The 22759-nt window shown below is 33.7% G+C and overlaps 1 protein-coding gene across 3 annotated transcripts in view; it reads right to left on the reverse strand.

The window, feature by feature from the left end:
- Galphao (G protein alpha o subunit) overlaps positions 1–22759 on the reverse strand; it is a 234901-nt gene that overhangs the window by 112948 nt on the left and 99194 nt on the right. For 2 of the 3 annotated variants that reach the window (XM_089638797.1, XM_089638796.1), the window contains exon 3: positions 11794–11950. In XM_089638797.1, the coding sequence (XP_089494923.1) occupies positions 11794–11950 (157 nt within the window). The remainder of the gene's footprint in view (positions 1–11793; positions 11951–22759) is intronic. The other variant, XM_089638798.1, reaches the window with a different exon arrangement.

The raw sequence follows: 22759 nt of genomic DNA on the forward strand, positions 1-22759 counted from the left end.
CCAAGAGAATCCGTGGACTATAATTTGTTTTTGAACTGGACTTATCTCTTAAATTTATCAGATCGCAGAAAAATCTGTGATCTATTAATATTATGTAAAATAATTCACTCGGTCCTGGATACCCCTGATTTAATAGAACTAATACGATTTCATTGCCCTGGTCGCGCTAACAATAGACTGACTCTACCGTTCTACTATAATAACACACATACATTATCACATTATTACTCACCAATCAGTCGATTACACATTTTGGGAAATGAACATGCCAACATCGGCGACATTTATTTCTTAAAATTAGCGCAATATAAACATGCACTCAAAAATTATTTTTCCATAATGTAACTTTATATACGCAATATGGACATGTTGAAATGAAATGATGATATTTCTCATTGTTCTTTTTTTTTGTTATTTTTGGTTGTGATACACAAAATAATTGTATGTTATTTTTAAGTTTAAAACTACTGTAATGTAATAACATTATTTTTCTTACTTTGTACTCTATTATATGTTTATTTATAAAAGGCAGTATAGCCGTTTATGTAATTAAAAAAAAAAAAAAAAATTGGCTGGGGTGGTGAATTTAAAACTTATCTCTTGCCAGTAGAAATCATCCAAAAAATATAAATAAAAATAATTTTAAATAAGTCGTAAGCTTACCTCACTATTAGATTATTTCAAGAATTTAAAGTCCCTTCACTGAATATTATTTATAAAAAAATAGCACTTTTCCAAATTCACAAAGATCCTTTCAACAATAAAAACTTATTTTTGAACAGCAATAGACCAAATGACCTTCTTGGCTCTATTACTATCCCGTGCTGTAATACCAACACAGCCCAATAATTTTATAAGGACGGGTTGTTTCAGAGAATTTGAACAATTCATCAAATTTCGAAGTTGATTTCCAAGTTCTGTGAAGGTTTTATTCAAGTTCTTTCATCATTTCAGTTTTAAGAAAAAAAACTGGCTAATAATTATATAATAACAGAAATTGAATAGAAACTTCACAAAACTTGAAAATAACATAGGACTAGGAATAGGACTTTCACAGAAACTGAAAATAAACGTTGAAATTTGATGAATTGTTCAAATTATGCGAAACAACCCGTCCTAAATGTATTGGAGTTAAATGTTTTAATCAATTAATTGCCCGTTAAGATTAGAAACAAATAATTTAAAATTAAAAGTAGCATGAAAATTCTTTTTCATGAACAGTTCACAATATATTATATTTAGAAATACAATACAATTAGTTTCATTCATAATATTAAACATACTTATTACCTAATGCATTATTTTTTCTTTTCTCTTTCAAATCTATTATTATCCACTTTCTGTTATATTATTTTACTCTTATGTTCGTTCTGAAAATTTTATTTTCCTGCGTTTCTCCGCCTTTTCTCAAAAAAGGTTCAACACGATGTATTATTTAATAAATATGTTAATATGAAAATCATTAAGAATTAAAAAAAATCATATATATATAATATTTAAAATCTTTGCAAACGTTTCAAATTTTGCCAAAAAAAATATAGCGACATATACCGACTGCGTGATCTTAGTTCTTTCTTTGTTTGTAACATATGCCCAGAAGTTCAAATAAGACGGGAATAAGAATGTTACTTGAAAGAGGGAGCGTTTACAAAAAAAAATAATCTCATTGTTTAGTGTTTCAGACTGACATCCGTTGAGAAAGGACTAACTGTGAAAATCCAGTTCAACTGAAAAGTGCCAAGTCATTGAGAATGAGAATTTGTATAATAACAGTTCTACCAGCTAATATACTTTAACAATACGCGCCTCACCTCTACGTGGGGTTATGTGAGTGAGCGATCATCTTCCAAGATTACATTATCTCACTGTGCGATGACAAAAAGGCTAGCATCCGGCCAAACTACTAATTATTATACAAGATTTTCAAGACCGTGTACGGATTACATTTGATTTTACTGGTCTCGTAAAGAGTATTGATAAATAAATAATCTTTAAGATGAATTTAAATGTTTTGCCTTTAAATATTGCACAAAAATTAATTTTAAAAATAATGTATAAGAATTTTTTTTGTATTCATCACAGTTATTATATAGAAAAAGTAAAATTATGTCAATAAGGTAGTTGTATATAATACAGAGGTTCACTGTAAATTTTTCAACAAAATTGATACTGCCAAAAGATCACAACAAGTGACCAACACTAGATTGGGTTCTTCTTTAATGTATCAGCCGGTGAATACCAGAACATCCTTTGGACAAAGGAGTTTTTCTTATGAGGCTCCGTTGCTTTATAATATGCTCAGTTAAAATATAAAAACTACAGGTTCGTTAAATCTATTCAAGAAAATGGTCAAAAATTCCATTCTAGCTGATAGTGGTGATTTTGGATTACCCATATCATAGCTTCTGTCACAAATCACCTTAGAAACCCCATATTAAATATAATCCATCTATGTATGTATTATGTAATTCACTTATTTATCAAACTTTCTTGAAAGAATAATAGAAAATGATTTTCGAATCAAATGCACCATAAAGGACAATTCCAACGGAATAATCTTTCGAATCAATTGCCAAAGCCGATGCACCTGATCGATGCGAATAATAAATACCGTTGGCAGGCATATTGAATTATTAAAAATAAAACCGACGACGCGACGGAAGCATGACGGTGCACAGCGGACGGGGCCGGATGAATGTCTAAGTAGGATATACGGAAACGGACAATTATTTTTTGTACCTATATCGTAGGTATCACGGAGAAAACTTGCCGAAAAATTGACTTGTTTTCTAGGATTAAAATAAATATAATAATATGTATATATTTTTCGAATTAAAAAAACGTGTTGACTTGTTATGGCCATAAACAGCACTAGGTACTGCAATTCAATGCAACCGTTCCAACATCAGAGACACACGCAACAACACAACGCGACGGACGGAACAGGTCGAAATACATAATATTATAATACATTCTCAATGCTCGAATGTGGCGTAAACACACAGACACCAGCAACAGTGTGTAGTGGATTTTCTGTTTCATTCCGTATCCACAAAGCTGGAAAGAATTTTGATCCCATTGCCTAATCCGAATACGTGTTCGTTGTTTACTTAATACGTGTTTTGACGCATATAGGCATAATCCACACAATAGCATACACAATAGAGTACGATTAGAAATTTGTTCGCGTGACCATTTTAACACTTTAGTTTGAATCACTGAAACCAATTTAAACCTTGAAAATCTTTCGATTACCTGTTTAATCAATTTAATTTTGGATCCGTAATTGATGTTGTGGAGCATAATATTATACACTATTTTTGTCAGTAGTTTTATCTTGAGCGTGGGCTAATCTTTAGATTTGAATATTTGAAAGTAGGTACATACTACTTCAGCATCCCTTATCCAAAAAATCATTATATTTTAATTCCTCTTACTCCCATCATCAGACACAGAAAATGTTTCTTGTATTATAGCAGATAAAACAGCTCTGCATAGTCATTGATTTGAATTTTTGCGTCTGGAATATATACCTCTACGCAAATATTTTCAGCTGATCTCACGCGAAGCTTGTAATTATAAAGTTAGGATTCATTAAAAGCGTATGTTTTACGAATTTACCGAGGTTTTAATCTGTTCTTCAAAATTGAAAATGAAGCATCGATGGGTGTCTTTTTTACTATTTCTTCATATATTATTATGAACCTATGTTTTTTTTTTATATTAACCCGGCACGGGAGACTCTGAGGAAAATAATTTCCCTCAGGGCCTATGTCATCTTTGTGGATGCTGTGTGGAAGGTCTTTTTTAAGGAAATGAAGGAGAATAAGTTCTGGGAAGGTAAAAAGGTATGAGGGTTGGGTAGGAATCTAGGGATCAGTGTATCCAAGAGTGAATGACGTATGAATATATCCCTCTCGCTGTGGCGCAAGGTAATGGGTCAAGAGACCAGTTGGAGAGGTCAAAGATTTTCCCTAAACCAGCCTCTCCCGATCTGGCACGCCACGCAGCTGGTGGGCAGGCGCATCTTGAACACACGTAACCCGATGAACCCGGGCACCCCTGCTAAATCACTAAACCCAGCGAACCATTTAGGGTGACCTATGGCAGAGGTGTTGGTTATCCAATAAGTGGTTCCCGGGGCGGCGATACCCAAGCCCGCCTCGCAAAATGGAAATTTCCAATCAATAATGTGGATGTAATGAGCTATTTAAGTTGAGGTAAAATATCTTTAGCATAATATAAGGCGTACAATAATAACATTTAGTCGTACGAGTCGATGGTTATCACGTTGTCGTCTGGGTCACAATCCACAATATATACTGGTCCCGACGAGAGGTTGTACGTACGTTATCCTCTTCCTTCTCGCACTACATGTGTGAAAACGAAAAAGACAGAAGATACTAGAACGCTGACTTCACGTACGAGCTCTCGCTGGGGCTAGTATACGAGTACAATGCAATTGCAAGGATCTTACCACAAGATCTAAGTGCAAGCAGCGCTCTAGGAGTGTGGTAAATAGGTTCACCATTGTTGATTCCTATAATAATAGCGCACAGCAGGTTACCATTATTATATTGTACAATACTTTGCTCCCTCACCTAAACGTCCCATCATTGACAGTATTGGTATTGCGTAAGACCTTGTTGTTTTGTGTTGAAAGTGTATGGTATTGTAGGGATAAGTACATGCACGCAATGTTATCACACTAAAATAATGTATTGTTAATTGTGATATAGGAAATTATACGCTGTATTTATAGACAAAACGCATTAAAAAATTTGCTGAAAATTCTGCCTCAATACAGGTTCGCCTAGTGAGGCAGGTTATGTCCAACTCTAAATATAAAAATACTATCATAAGACCCATGCATTGTCCGGGCTTTACATAGTTTTTCGAAATCAGATAATAACAATAATTTTCCTCTTATTTTGAACGTCAAGTGTGCAAAATATCACCAAGTATCAAAATTCTACTTTAAGTGGTGGGAAAAGGGGTTGGGATAGTTTTTCAAAATCTTATGTAGACAATAACCTTCCTTTGTCTTGAAGCTCAAGTATGCAAAACTTCAACAATCTCGGAATAAAACTGTTGATTTGTATAAAAAAACAAATCCATGCCGCCCGCCCGCGTGAATAAATGGATTGCACCGCTCAGAAATATAACAAATAATAACAGTTTCCAACTCTGATTAAAATACGTGTTTCGTGCAAGCACCGGTATCTGCGAAAAAAGTAGGTGCTGTGCTAGATGGTCGCGGTTTATGAGATCCATAGAAACGCTTTTATGGAAACCTTGTCTGTAATGCTACGTATAAGTACGCGAGCCGAACTGCCGAGCTGAATCTCAACTTACAGGAAAGGAACGAAGCAATCGCAAATGCTTCGATCTTTTCCAGTAATTCGTGGCACGGCTCGCGTTTCGGTTCGCAAATGTATATGACCACAAGCGTTAGTTTTCTGTTGTGACCATCGACATCCACATTGATTGACTACTTGCTCATCTGGGAAATGGGAACAATCCAAAAAGTTACGCGGAGGGGGCGTGACCGTACACCTTTATTTATTTAGTCATTAAATGAATCTGACAGTAAATAGACAACTGGTATTGTAATATCAACATTTAAGTCCGCGAAAATAAAATTTGCTTACGAATTACTAATCAACAATCACTAGTTACAATGGCGCGCAAATTGTTGGCCGCGTAAAAAAATAACTACTAATCCCAAATCGGATGAACCAATGTTCGGACTTTTCGTTTACAACACTGAATATTTCAGAACATCTTCGTAACCTTCAGTGGCTCAAGTGCCCTGAAAGAATCCGGTACAAATTGTGCTCGATGGTGTTTAAATCCATCAATGAAATGGCCCCACCCTACATCTCTGAACTATGCGTCCCGGAAAACACTGGTCTGAGGCAGTCAACTCTCATCAGCTGTAGGCAGACTGATGGAACCTAAGCGCAAGCCAAATACTAAGTTTGGTGGACGCGCTTTCGGAGTATCTGGGCCGAAGGCTTGGAATAAACTCCCTTCAGAACTAAGATCCATAACAAGTCCAACAGAATTCAGGTCTAAACTAAAAACTTACCTTTTTAAGCTGTCATACCCTTAAATTAAATATACCATCCCTGAGAGAAAGTCCAGTTATATCCAATTATTTACTAAATCCTGTATCTAAATTTCGCTAATAAACAATTAGTTAATGTTAATTAAGTGTTAATCTCAATTGAACTACCAGGTAAGTATTGTACTAACAGTCAGTAATAACATAGATCATTGTAGAAATGTATTATATACTTGTACAGCGCCCTTGAGGTGATTTTGCAAAAAAACGGCGCTATAAAAATCAACCAAATATTATTATTATTTTACGCTATTTAGTTGAGACACTTTTACATGTGTTATAATTTACCCACCTCACTCATTTTTAGCGTCGCTACACAAACCGATTTGAAGGCGGTTCGATTTTTTAAATCGTTTTTACGGACATTCCAATCCTGCGCAGAAAAGTCCCACAATAGACTGCGCAACAAACCTTTGCCTTACTTTAGCGATCTTTACTTTTCTGCGCAGGGTCTGGTTATTTCAATGTACACTCTTCGGCGTTCAACATATTATGACTGATGTCGTAGATTATTCCAAGCATACTCGACAGCTCCTGGTGCCAACAATATGGTCAAGTGGTTTGCCTCCAGCTCGTAGAAATGATACCCGGATTTCAAGTTAGGGCAAGTCTATGAATTTGGATGGTTGTGACACATAAATGCCTAAGCAACCGAATCGGAAACAAAGAACGAGTACACAGTAAATGTTTATGAAAATTATTAATTATTTTCATTATGACGTTTGTTGGGGTGGTGCTGATACTGGTGATTACTTTGCAACTTCAAATATCATTCTTCAAATAAAAAGCAGAAATATAAAAAAAAATACATGGAAAGAATAAACAAACAATTTCCATAAAAATCATTTATGGATATATTAAGCTTCATACCAAAGATAATAGAATATAAGATTATCTTTGGATTATACCAATCCGAAAATAAATGGTTCATTGAATATGAATGAGATATATTTTATCTTAGGTGTATAAGCTCCCTAAATAATTGCTTCCACAATGAATATTACTTATATCCATAATTTAAAAAGCTAACGTAGAAAAGTACCAACTCAGTAGAATACTAAATTTATCATTTATTGAACAAATGTCTCCTATATTGCCTATGATTTTTGTAAAAAAATAATTGATTCCCATAGAGCAATACAGGGTTTTCCAATAAGAGGTGTTATTTTGAAAAGCCCGCTATTTCGGTAGATGTTACTTTTGAAGCTGTCATTTTTTTAACATTTGACAAGTATAAAACTACGCCATTGATAAAAATGGAACGATACACGCTTCAACAACGCATTGAAATTATTAAAATTCACTTGAGTGAATCGAATGCAAATCATCTTGAGTGATGAGGCCCATTTCCACCTCGGTGGCTTCGTCAAAAAGCATAATTGTCGCATCTGGGGCTCGGAAAACCCAAAAGTTATTGTTGAAAAGCCTCTTTATCCTCAACGTGTGACTGTTTGGTGCGGTTTGTGGTCCGGCGGAGTCATAGGACCTTACTTTTTTGAAAATGAGACTGGAGCAACAGTTACGGTGAATGGATTGCGCTATCGAGAGATGATTAATGATTTTTTATGGCCGGAATTGGACGGTATTGATCTGGACAACGTTTACTTTCAACAAGACGGCGCTACGTGCCACAAAAGCAACGAAACAATTAATCTTTTACGATTGAATATCAAAATAACACCTCTTATTGGAAAACCCTGTACATCAATGTTGATTCCCCACATTAAAACATTCAAAGAGTGTTTTATTGCCTCAAATTATTTGTAATGTGTTTTGCTTAAAATTTTATTCAATTGATAAACGACCGTGTTTATGAAAAAACCTTACTTATTGAAAAGTAAAATAAAAACTGACAAAATAGTTGATGAAGAGATACATAAGATATAAACATTGTTTATCCAGTCAAAGGGGTTGTTTATCTGTTGTATAAACTTGAAATAATAATCATGTTTCATAGAATTTCGGAATTTTTCCAACGTAAGGTTCTAGCTTACATAAGTATCACCGCTACAGTCCTTCAAATATCAACGTTCATTTTCGGGTTCTGTGAAAGTCCAATTCAGGTTCTGGTATTACAAAATTATAGGCTAGACAAAATTAGATGCTTGACAGAACTGAAATAATAACAGAACTTGAATTAACTTTGAAATTTGAAGAATTGTTAAAATTCTCCGAAACAACCCGTCCTTAATGTTCTATATTTTTCTTCATTTAAAGATGTCGTAAAAACAAGATTCTTGTAGATATTTGATTTTTTAAAAAACATCACTTTCATCTAAGTTTTATGAAATTTACGTGGTAAAAATCAATTAAAAATTATACGTAAGAACTCGCTTTTTCCGATAAGTTGAAACTACATTTTCCACAATATAACATTAAGTGGTTTAAACTGATAAAATAACACAAATAATAATAAATATATTGAATTATACTAATATAAATGTGAATTGTTTATTATAGAATAGAAATAATTATCACACGTGACAAGGCAACAGTCATTCGCGCGGAAACTGACGTTCATGCACGCAAAGTGGCGCATGCGCATTGGTCTGAAAATTGAAATTTTGCTAGACATTTTTACTGGTAATAATCCTAAATAAACAGTGTACAATGTGTAACAAAAACACCGTTTAACGGATGTGAAGTGGTTTTTCTTAGGTAAGGCTGAAAGTATTAAAAAGTACAGGTTCTCTGTTTTTTGTACATATATACATTTTTTCCATTTTAATTTTTTTCTTACTAAAAATATATTTGATTGAAAACAATAATAATGTAATATTATGTATATGTATCGATACTTAATCTTCATAATGTAGATAGTTATCGATGACCTGTTAACAGGAATTTATTATTGTTTAAAATTTATTTTGTAATATTATAAAAAAGGAATCAAAAATACCAATTTCGATTGTGCGTCTGCAACTCTGGTTCAATGAACTCGAAAACTCGTAATCGGTTTAATCGTAATTTAACCCCAATTCAACTTAAATCGACAAAACCAAAGACCCTGCGCAATCCCACCATGTCTGCTCTGCAAAAAGTAGTGAACTTTACTTTTCTGCGCACGGTCTCCGTATTTTGTCGATTTCGTAGCGTTACCGATACAAGTGCCATTTTCAAATTTGGAATTTTTTTTTTTTTTTTAAAAAGAAAGACAAACATTCCCGGGTTACGAATAACCCAACAATGTTTGAAAATCTCCAACTACCACCACAGAAAGCCGAAAATGTTGCTTGTGTTGTGATGGAGGACTTAGCCAGCCGAGAAATCGAACACGCGACGCTCGGGTGAGACCCAAGCGCTATGCCCACTCAACCACTGACCGGTCGAAAATTAAAGTTAAAGTTAAACCGATTGTTACGATAGCGGCGCGAAATATGAATTATTCATTTTGAATATTTTTGGATTTTACTAATGGATTCCAATATAAAAATTTGAGGCAATCTGGAAAGAATTATTATTTCTCTTTCTAACGTCAAAAAATTAAGTATTTCGGCAAGATAGAAAAAAAGATTAAAATAGTTTATAAAAAAAGGACGCCCGGTCATATGTGACCTTCAAACGCTGGAGGTGTTAACACGAATTATTAGTAGAGTAATTGTAATAAAAATCAGTATTATTAAGAAGAATAATCTGTAGGACAATATAAAATTATCTTCCACAGAAATATGCCCCCTTGGGAAAACCTTCATTTAAAAAATATTAGGCAGAAACTAATTACTGTTTAATCAATGATATGCTTATTAATTTGTTCCACTTTGAAGAGTCTTCCCAGAAATGAGCAATGACTGCATTACACAAAAAAGTTCTTTCAACAAAGAATACTCCATATTATCACAGTAAAATCATTACTTCAGGATGTGGTCATGCTAAATAAATTATAATCATATTACGTCAGAAATAATAATATTGGACAGCGACGATATCAGAGTTGGCAATAGTAATAATGTATTATAATGCGATTTCTTATCAAGTGTAGTTAAGGAAAAATAATAGCACTGGCGCAAGTCAATAAGGTAATTGATTAAGTTAATAAAATATAATGTAATAACAATACTTTACAAAAAAATACTAATAGTTGCTTTTATGATTTAGTCCAATTGATTTGATTTATTTGCAATCGAGGCAACCTCATCCTCCGACTCAACCAACTCATATTTAGATTATTTTATTACGAATACTGTCTCAAGATGGAATTATTTATATTGTTGTGGGTTGTAGCTGTTTATGTATGAACTATTTAGTGGCATCGTTTAATTTATATATTAGTTCAATTGTGTCATGCATGTGTATACCAAGTCAACAAAGTAATACATACTTAGTGCCAGTATTTCAAAAAACTTTAACAATTCATCATATTTTTAAGTTAATATTCAATTTCTCTGATAGTTCTATTCAAGTTCTGTGAAAGAACTGTAACATTCTGATTAACCAATATATACATTGTATTGAAGTGTGGTATCCAGCATCCCGATTATTACGATGCGTTGTACTGAAATTTTGTTCACAGAATTGGCGTGTCCCATACGGAAAGTAAAGCGAATAATGAACTTTATTTCGTAGATTTATCGTAAAATATCCTTCAAAAGAGATATTTTTGAACATATATTTATTATTTTACATATCAAATTTTCATCGCGTGAATTGTTTTACACGAAAATAAATATTATTTTTAATTTTACAAAAGTTATTATCACTTCCTTTGTTTTGTATAAAAACATTTACTAAAAATATTGCTAAACTTAACAAATATTTTTCAAATGCTAAATATTGTTTCATAGAAATATTTCACAATTTTCACGAGCCTCTAAGGTAAACTTTTAAATGAAAATAAATACAAAGCCTGGTGTTATTTCTCTCTTTCTCATATATCTCACCGTAATACAAAATGAGAACGCATGAATTTTATGAGACCGTGTCATGCTGGGAGACATATCTCGCAAAAAGACTACGGAAGTCTGACGTCTGGCAGAAATATCTCCCAAAAAGAATACGGATGATTGACGTCTGGGAGAAACATCTCCCAAAAAGACTGAGTGTTTGACGCCTGCGAGAAATATCTCGCAAAAAGACTATAAGTGTTTGACGTCTGGGAGAAATATCTCCCAAAATTGCTCCAGGGGTTAAATAAAACAATAATTTATTTGTATATAAAATATCAACAATACATTTTTCGGTAAGCGACTTTAAAAACTATGGCCAATATAAATATTTGTAATTGCATATGTCGATTTATAAAACTAAAATCTGAAAGAGTTTTTCATATGCTTTCAAGACGGTATATTATTTTTAAATATGTTCAAAAATAGCTTTTTTATCTGAAATCGAATGTAATGGAAATATATTTCCCACGCAATCCTCATTTTGACAATTCGGTTTGAAATATATTGGACGTGGAAGGTTCTAGGGTTGATATTTCTGTACTAATCTCTTTTGAAGGATGTTTTACGATAAAACTACGAAATCAAAAAGTTCCTTATTCGCTTTAATTTTCCGTATGGGACAAGCCAGTACTGTACATCTTTTAAAAATAAAGTTTCGAAAAAAATTATCAAGGCAAATTTCACACCTTTTCGATAAAAGCCATTTGGGCGATACATGTTACATACAAATAAAGTCAAGAGAAATGAAGAGTAATAATGAATAAAATAGAAATTAGGACATACAGTTAACGATCTCACCTCTCTATCCTTGTTCCCGTAGACGATGCCGAGGTTAGGCATCGCCCTGAGGATGGCCACGAGGGATTGGATTGTGTTACTGTACACGACAGGCCGGTACTGCTTAAAGTCCTCATTCGTGAAGCCACTCTCGTGGATAATTCTGGGGACAAGGAAAAAAACACACAACTTACAAAGGGTAATAGATATAGGTACATTAAACATACATACATAATAATTTCGGTTGTTGGTGCATGGGTAAGTTGGTAAGTAATGCGAAATATTTCTGGAGTAATGCGTAACATTATTCAAGTTCAATGAAGTTTTAATTTAAAATTGGAACTGCTTATCATGTCAGACAAGCGTAAAATAGGTACCAACATATTTTTATTAATGATGAATTCTTTATTCGAAATGTGTATTTCTTATTTTCAAAGTTTGACAGATACTTATATGATATGAATTATACGTCATGCGCCGCAGCAGCTGATAGCCACCATAAAAAAGTAATTTCTCTGCACATAAGTAGCAACTATTTTGGGGAAAGCACTTACGGTAGATTATATACTAATTTTATAAAAAAAACGTATAAATCAATCATCTGATAAGACGGTACAATTTACAAAAAATAAGCAAGTTATTACGAAAATAGAGTCAGCACACGACGGGTAAATAGAGAAACGGGCCGTTCTTATAGCTATTTGATTTGTACAAACATATTATTTACATGGCAATCCTTTTTATAATCGGTGCTACATTTTTTATTCGATTGTATGAATGTAACGTGTGTTGTATTTTTATGTCACTGGTAATTTAAATAAAAATAAATAAATTTCTTCTTTTGAAGGCAACGATCCTGAGGCTAATATAATTTTAATAAATACTTTCAGCTACACAAATCCTACAATTATAATATCCCGTGATTTTTAAAGGGTCTGCGCTAGTATAAAATAACCACAACACAGCTCTCACTAATCAAATAAATACCGTATAGGGGAAATTTGGCGAATACACACAATGTGCGTGAAGGCATTGTATATACGAGAGAATAATTACAACACTGTACAAATCGAGGCCCCAGCACTTTATGTAATAGCATCAATAGTAGATACAACGATAACTGAAAAAATGGACTTAACGAACACGTAACTATTTCGAGAATGACAATGAATAACACGGCGTAGCTTGTATTTCAATTTCAAACAAACATAAATAAAGTTACCGTATATTGAACATCTTTCTCAGAATCTATTTCTGATTTCTAGAGCAAAATAGAGTTGAAAACAATCCTCATAAAATCTTAAAATAAATCATACAACTCCTGACTTCAACTCGAAGTAAAAACAGAACAGAACAAATAAATCGCATCGCTCCTTAAGGAAAAGCAGCAGAATCTGGCAGAGATTATAAATAATGCAACGTATCCATACAGCGCATTCCTCGCCTTAACATCCACAATGGCGGTCTGTTCAGCTCAATACAGGGCGGCGGATGTGGGTGCATAAAAAGCATCGCATGTTCATTTGCATAGCGATGCAACAATGGGGAGCCTGTCTGAATAAGACGACTCTTATGTGCTCTGAATTGGATGTACTGTATCAAATCGTTCAACGTGATTGTAAACACGCTTTCATGAACTCCGGGCGCTCGGCGTTACAAAACGACACTCGAGTGTCTTGACTCTTGAAGAAGCCATGAGCTGAGATGCAACATAGATATCTACCCATATTTCAACAAGTCTACTTCTCGAGCCTTTGTATGGAAATCAATACAAAGTGAATTGGTGTTTCTCTGTCGGCTTGTAATATGAAAATTAATTAGCGGAAGAATCTTAGATGTTAAAGCAAAAGTATTGTGTAGGTTTACTCTTTATACAGGGTGTCTTAGGGGGGAATAAATAACTTTTTTCTAAATTCCAACATTTTAATGAGTTTTTAGGTAAAAAAATGGGAAAAAGTTATTCGTCTTTTTTTACTTCTACCATCATGTAGAATCACCTCCCGAAGTTAGATCACTTTACTCCCCGGATACCCTGTATAGTCAGTATTGAGGTCAACGAATTTAAGGAGGCTTAAGATGTGTATGAGTTCGATCGGAAAGCAATTATCAGCAGTTTCTCGTGACGGTCACGCAAACATGAGTCATATCTAATAACTTTGTTTTCCAACGTTTCCGTGCTCTATGACATCCATAAATAGCATTACAATCACAATTATCGTGTGCTACACCAGTCGTCTAATATAGAACAAGTAATTTAAGAAGGGTTGCTATAAATGCCATAATAACATGATTCATGTTTACGGAACTCCCACTGTGTTTATTTTTCCTGTCCCGTATTAATTTGAGTCCAGCTTTTTCATAAAATTGCCTGTTTTTCGAAACATAAACATTTTTCTGACGTATGGTCAGGAAAGTTTTGTGAATAATATAGTTTTCTAAATTCCAGGCAATAAAGCAAATTTCTTCTTCTCCTTAAATCGCTTCCTCATTGCTGAAGATCGTGACCCTACTCCGGAGATATGGTGGACAAGTCTCCTCCACTCATCGCGGTTCTGCTAGTGGAGAGCCAAGGACACCTACGTACCGGACGCCAGTCTAACTTGGTCACTCCAGCAGCGCATTGGTGCAATGCAAGTATACTCCCAGATATGATATACATTAATTATACTCAAAATGTTAATTTTAAATGTATAATACAAAGTGAGTGAGTATTGATTAATTCAAGAAATTAACAATACGTACAAACTGAATATTACTTTGGTAGGACGGAGCTAATTCGCGATAATGTAACAATTAATGACCGCATTAATTTATTTTTACAGAACGCGTTATTTTCACCATCTTCCTGCGATATCCATTTGGTTCCATAGAAACTTGGGAACTAATACCGACTTGACAAGACATAATAATACTTGTACACATTTGAAAGACTAATATACGAGTATAACTACTTATGTACACAGCTTCACATTCATCAGGGGTGGAATGGATTGAAACCAGAAAAACTTATGCTTTTGCATGAATAATGTATTATTTTTAAATAATGTTTAAAACTATCCGTTTTTGGCTTTTGACCTATTAAGGGTTTTACACTATTAACTTTAAAGCTCTTACAAAAATATACGTAGGTACGTTATTTAACAAATAATTATGAGCAATAATTAGTCGCCTGAAATATCAATACACATTGAAAATTCAAAATCAAAAAAAGTCAAAATATTTCACCAACAAATGAAGATATAATATGTCTCGACGCCACCTAGTGAGAAATTTAGCACTAACAAAGCCTTTCCTACAAAAATAAAGTTGGTTGTTTACAGGTGGAAAAAATAAAATAAACAGTAATTGTTGATTGAGGTACTAGTACGTATTGAATTATTTGGCGGGTTGGAAATAAGCCGACATAGCTCAGTGGTTTCAGAGCACATGACCGGACATCAGAAGGTACGGGTTCAATTCCCGTTGGCGGCATTTATATTTACTCGGGAGATATTTTCAATTTGTATTGATATATTAGGATTAGGCGACTAATTATTGCTTATAATTATTTGCAGAGGCGGCTCTAAGGATCCAGTAGTGGTAGGTCATTTGAAAAAAAATGTGTGACTAATCTTTATTTTATATTGTGAAAAAAGTCCATATATTATTATCTATATTTTGACCGGTCGGTGGCCGAGTTGACATCGCGTTTGGGTCCCACCCAGGCGTAGTGTGTTCAACTCCTCGGCTGGCTAAGTCCTCCATCACAACACAAGCAACATTTTCAGCTTACTGTGGTGGTAGTAGGAGATTTTCAAATATTGTCAGGTTACTCGTAACCCGGGAATGTTTGTCTTTCTTTTTAAAAGAAAAAAAATTGTTAATATAGTAAATTGGAAATTAATACACAATCCATGTATGTACTTACGGCAAATTATTTTTAAGATATTAGGTTTTAATTTAGTTTTGCACAACATTAAAGTAAATAAAATAAGAGTTTGATTCTATTTGACAGTGATCTTTTACGTTTTTTGTTTTTGTTTTCATAACAACATAAATAATTATTCTAAACCTTTCCCGAACTATCCAATTGAAAAACAACCATTGTTCTACACAATACAAGCGTGTAAAATGAAAAACCGACATGTGTTTATGTCACCATCTCTGTAAAACATATAATATTCATCGTGTTGTCTCCCTCACGGTCATGACCTAAGCGTCCCTAAGCTTTCTTCGGTACCTAATTTTTACTTCGACAAAAATTATAGTGCCATCTCGTTTATTCTCGTTTATATTTAGGCCGAGAACAGTATAATAACAGACCCAACTCGATTTTGGTCTTACACTAACGATAAACGCCGCGGCTGTGACAAACTTAACCACATGGACTACAAAGACAATAAATATGATGGATCGTCTGAGATCGCCGCAGGTTTCGCACACTATTTTCAATCAGTATTTAGCGACAATATCCCCAAACTTGACATATCCTCTATAGCTTCATCGTCATTTAACTCTTTACCTGTACAAATTCATGAAATTAACGATGACGATATTATTACAGCTTTCCATAAGCTAAAACCTAAATACTCCGTCGGCCCAGATTGTATTCCACCTATAATCCTCAAAAGATATGCAAGTTATTTTGTTCAACCTCTAAAACATATTTTTAACCTATCACTTCGTAAAAATATATTTCCGGAAATGTGGAAACTAACGAAAGTAACGCCTATACATAAAAAAGGAAAAAAGTCAGAAATAGATAATTACAGACCTGTAGCTGTGTTGTCAGCACCCGCAAAACTTTTAGAAACCATAATTTATTCACAGATATATAACCAAACAAAACACGCACTCACCGAAAATCAGCACGGATTTCGTCCCACACTGTCACCTTCAACGAATCTTATGAATCTCATTACCTATATTAATAATTCATTTGAAAATTTTGTACCTGTTGATGTGATTTATACAGACTTCGAGAAAGCATTTGATAAAGTCGACCATGATATTTTATTAAAAAAATTAAGTGACATCGGATTCTCTCAGAATTTCCTCGCTTTTGTGGCTAGCTACTTACGCAATCGTCGTCAGTATGTCAGTTACGGACACCATATCTCTCACGAATACAAAACTAACTCCGGGATTCCCCAGGGATCGAATCTAGGACCCCTTCTCTTTCTCTTATTCATCAATGACATTGGCAACACTATAAACCACTCAAAATATCTCCTTTTTGCTGACGATATAAAACTTTTCAAAGCAATCAAAAGTTACATCGATTCCATTCTTCTGCAGAACGATCTTGATTCTCTTGTCAAATGGTCGGAACTGAACAACTTACCCTTCAGTATTCAGAAATGCAGTGTCGTTACATTTACAAGGTCCAAAGATACATTCCTGTTCCCCTACCACATTAATAAACATGAATTAACACGTAAAAATGAGATTCGAGACCTTGGCGTAATTTTTGAAGCAAATCTCTCTTTCAAATCCCATATATCTGATATTGTCTCCCGTGCCAACAAAATGCTTGGATTTGTTCTTCGTAATTCAAGATCATTTACCAACGGAATCGCAATCCGAAGAACGTATGAAGCACTTGTTCGCAGTATCTTGGAATATAGCTCCATTATTTGGGCCCCTTCTGAGCAAAACCATATTCTCGAAATAGAAAAAGTACAAAAGAGATTCATGCGTTACCTATATATGAGGGAATATATGTACTACCCTTTCCTGTATCCATCCTTATTCTTAGCAGGAATGCTCGATCTTAATACATTAGAAGCCCGCCGAAAAATATTTTTAGGAAAACATTTTTTTAAGATAATCTCTGGAACTATACATAATCCACCTATTTTGAAAGAGATTAACTTATATGTCCCAGACAAGTATACTCGTGGAAGGTCCCATACCCTTTTTTATGCTCCAAAAGCGAGGACTTCTGCCTATCAGAACGCCCCAGTCAACAGAGCGACTGAACTGCTCAACGAGTCTGCATTGACCATCGACATTTTTAACGTAACCTACAGGCAGTTTAACAATTATCTTTTGACGTATGTCACAAAGTAGTGAAACTGACCTTTTTATGTGTTTTGCTATACTTTTCGTCTAATTTGTAATCTTCTCCATAATGTATTGGTGAATAACCGTTTTACGGAGAACATGAAAAAAAAAATAAATAAATAAATAAATTCTCTGGCGCGCATAGGGACAGAAGATGCGAAAGTGGACATTCTTTAAATTGACCCAGCGAATCGTATGGACTTGTGAATGAAAGCTTCTAGCTTCTATTAGAGACAACAGATGTCACTCCTAGTCACTAGCCGCCGCCGCTTGCAGCTTTGCTGTTTCGCAGTACATTTTAAATAAATTAAGAATAAGACCAGTTGTTTTGATGCACATAATTGAATATTATTATTGTTGTCTTATAATTTTGGGGGGTCAAACACCAATTGACCTAAGGGAAGAACCGCCACTGATTATTTGTTATCTTTTATGCTATGCATACGTTATTTAAGATAATCTCAATTTAGATGCTAAATTTCTAAAAGTTATATACAATTCAGTCGATAGAAAAAAACCCATAGTATGCTCATTCATCATAGTACCTATGCATATTATAAAAACACATCCATTTGTGGTATTTAACATGATAGTGAAAATATCAGTGTTTCCTTAAACGCTACTTAACGCAGCTTGTCCAGAGATTTTTGCTGAATTTTAAATAAGTAGTGTTTTATTACATATTTTCACAAAGCCTATTCATTATAATCGTTTTATTTAGTATTAGCGCGCTCCCACTATAATTCGTATTTACATATATCCCTTTCAATCCACCTTCAGAAATCTTGTACTTTTTGTCGTTATAAAAATCTATTTCGTTATACATAAAAATAATTCATAAAAAAATCAATAAGTTTCATAGATTATTCTCAAATTGTAGTCGGTACCTTTGGTTTTATAGAGGTGTTCATTTTAATTATTATGAGGTTAACTTTTTGATTTGAATATAAAGCTTGGTGTTTTCTCTTTTTAGCACCGTTTAGATCACTTTTGTCACCATGACAGTAAGGGAGAAAAAATGAAATTTCAAAGAGACCATGTAAGCTGTTCCCAAACGCGAACAAATTAGGGATTAAGAAGATCCTGAGAGAATGCAAGGCTGATGTAAGATGCAATGCTTAGGATAGGGACGCTTAGATGGTAAGAGCATGTAGAGCGAATGAACAAAGAAAGGAGTGTAAGGAGAAATATGTCGCGGAAGTTAATGATAGAAGTCAGGGATGCCCGAGTAAGACATGCGCAATCAAGTGAATCGAATACTTTTTTTAATTTGTAATATTTAATCATTGTAGACAATATTAGCGACTCTCAAATGAAAATACTCATCCTAGACTTCTAGCGCAATTGTATAGCGCTTTTGCGAGACTAGCATTACTCTATATTATTTAAGTTTGACATTTAACATTGATGAATTGACAGTAAAAATTGCTAGGCATAATTCTTCATTTTTTATAACATTTAGATATGATTAAACAAGTTTCAATTCCATTCCGTTCGCTCCGTCCCACGGTCGCCGGCGCTCATTACATTGGATATTTGATACGAGACTACGAGAGGCGAACCAATCAACGCCCGCTGTACTTGTGAACTTGTGCTGTGCTGGTGCCAGAGCAACATAATACGGTAGTGGTGAATGGGTATGAATGGCGCCCTTCTGTTTATCGCCGATGACACATTCATTAAACCGGAGACTGGCGGCCGGCTACAATAATGTTGTGAACACATCGATTACAGTCTGGAGATATTGGGGAGAGATAGATTAAAGACGGAGTAATCAATATCCACGATATTTGGTCTCGTTTCATGGTCTAATTATGTTAACTATTCAGGTTAATTTGTTCGCTTTTGAGAACATCTCATATCGATGGTCTAGAGTTAAAATATTGTATATCCAATTTGTGTATGTTATTTAATGTGGGTACAAATATTGCATCACCGAAATCTTTCATCCCAAAGATATTAACATATTATAATATGTATATTGTATATCCTCCAGGCAATATTTTAATGAGCACAGAGATTGTATATCCTTATTAAAAAAAATATCTATACAAAATACTGTATTTACATCATTCGATGCGGGTACACAATATGGAACTGAAAACTTTTTAAGAGGAAGCTACAAGCCAAACATGTGTATATTATTTGTATACCTTATATTGTAGGTAATGGGCATTAAAATCGCTTGACAAATGGAGTCTAGAAACGTTTTATTTCAAGCAAAAAACTGGTTTTTATTTTATTATGTAAATAATTTTATAAGAAAGCAAAAAAGTTAATCAAGTGAAACTGTCACAGATAATCTTAGCTATATTACTGTATTTTTTAAAAGTTGTTTCCTTTATGCGTCCATACATTTCTATTGAACAAATATTTTTTTTAGTAGTTTACATTTATATTTTTATTGAGTAATTTATTTTTTATTTGTATTCTACTCATGCGAAACGATAGGAAAACCTTACAATTTATCTAAAAAATAAAACTAACAATTTATCTAAAGCATTTTTTTGGTATTCATAATGTACACCAATTCGTTATAAAGATTCAAAATAGTGATTTGGCATTAAGCTTCGCCTTAATGACAGAATTTAAATGCCCCAAAGTTTCCAAACTTTCTACGTCACTTTTCTCAATATTACGATTGATTACATTATTTGTTTATACTAATAGAGAGAGAAAAACATTAAAAAAATATTTAATTAGCTATCCTGGGAAACTCAATAGGATTAATATATAAACAAAATATTATGCACATTATCTGGTAAAACGGTACAATTTACAAAAAAGTAATTAAACAAAAAACAAGTAAGTTATAACGAAAATAGTATCAGGCGGGCAATTGGCATTTTATTTAATAAGTCGTAGTTATTAGTTACTAGCAATAAGTCTTAAATTAAGTCACTAGTTGTAATATAAGTATTAGTTATAAGTCATTATTAATAAATCTTAACTATAATTTATTAGTTATAATGCTAAGCTTTAAAAAAAATCGTAAATCGCCCCTGAGAACCCCTTTGCGACTTTGCAAAATAGAAATAATCTAATCATTATTATCCAAAGATATTAGAAGAACGAGATGTGCTATGAGCAGTTCATACTGTGTGGAATTGTTTTGCCCAGTGTCGCCGGTTTTGTTCACCAATACTACTGCACACCCTCGCTTACGCTAAGGTATCCGCACTAATACATAGAACAGATTTCTGTGCGTACACGTCCCGATAGTATTCAAAGTACCCTAATTAGGTAGTACTCCACCTACGGTCCGGCGGCCAACATAGCATATCTCGTTCTTCTAATATCTTTGTTATTATCTAAGTACTTACCTAAATTAGGTGGCTAAGATATTTCAAATAATGTAATAAAAAGTATTTAGCGAAGTAAAATTACAATATATAAATGTATTATGTGTATGAAGAAGAGCTGTATTTTTGATTAATGGCGATTTACAGTTTAGATTTTCGGATGACTATCAAATATCTAAATAATTTAACAATAATTATTATTGACGTGTGTGAGCGTAGTACAAAGTTAAGAAAATGAACGCTAGAAGGACGCCACGGGAAGATACAGCACAATCAAGACAATAAAAAAACGGAGCACTTAAAAAAAGACTTCTTATAATAAGATGAAGAAAGTAGGTAGGTTCGAGAATTCAATCAAATGATTTCATGTAAACAAACATGATAATATTACAGATAACAAATCCAGATCAACTTATGCCATAACACCGCAGTTTTGTTGTTTGAAACAGCTGTTTCGTCTACGCGTCTACCGTCTAGCGCCCTAGTAAGGAGATAAAAAATACGTAATAGAATATTCTAAATTAACTGGACATTTTTTGCTATCAACTTCAAATACCTGGAATTTCCCGCGATAACTAACCACCAAAGCAGAGTGATAGCACTTTTTAAACATAAAATCCTGATTATTAAAAGTAATGTAGATTATAAAAAGAAATGGAATATAATGATGTGAAAAACATGAACTGCGAGAAAGAAAGGAGTTTTCTCCGTTAAAAAATAATAAGAAACCAAAAAATGGTAAAACCTAATTAGTTTCATGTATACCGACCTGAATCACGAAAATGCAAAATTCTACAACAGCTGATCAGAGTTTGGATATCTAAATGCAGGAATCAACAAATAAATGACATCAGGTATCATTGGATTGGTGGGTCTTACTATTGGTGGGGTCTTATTAATGGGGGGGGGTCTTACTATTCGTGGGTCTTATTATTGGGGGGTCTTACTATTCGTGGGTCTTACTATTGGTGGATCTTCTTATTAGTGGGTCTTACTATTCGTGGGTCTTATTATTTGTGGGTCTTTTGATTGGTGGGTCTTACTATTCGTGGGTCTCATTATTGGTGGGTCTTACTTTTCGTGAGTCTTACTATTGGTGGGTCTTCTTATTGGTAGGTCTTCTTATTGGTGGGTCTTAATATTGGTGGGTACGGTTATACTAATTTAAAATAGCCTATCTACCGTCTATACGTAAAATAATAATGTGGTCGTTTCCCATAACAAAATTTCATATTTTTTCTAAATGCATCATATTGATTAGAGCATGTCGGGGACAAGGCTTATAGTATTTTTGGAAAGAAGCGAATATTACTGAAGGCCTGCACTGCCTGTACACCAGCACTGCCATTCGAATTATTATTTTTACTGTGTGTGGCTTCACGGGACACTATGGCATATGTATTTATTATTATTACAAATTTATTTATTTAAAAACTTACAGCACGACATGTGCCATTATCATAGATATAAAAAATTACAATTATAAAATGTAAGATTTTTTTCATTAATAATAACGTATTAATGAATTATTTTCCATTGACGCCAATCTGTACAAACCCATAAATAACCGTTACATAAATTATCAAATTACTGGTGACTTATACAATAATGTTCTTGAACTCAGT

This window comes from Hesperophylax consimilis, chromosome 13, assembly GCF_061612785.1.
Source record: "Hesperophylax consimilis isolate HC1 chromosome 13, BYU_Hcon_1.0, whole genome shotgun sequence".
NCBI lineage: Eukaryota > Metazoa > Arthropoda > Insecta > Trichoptera > Limnephilidae > Hesperophylax > Hesperophylax consimilis.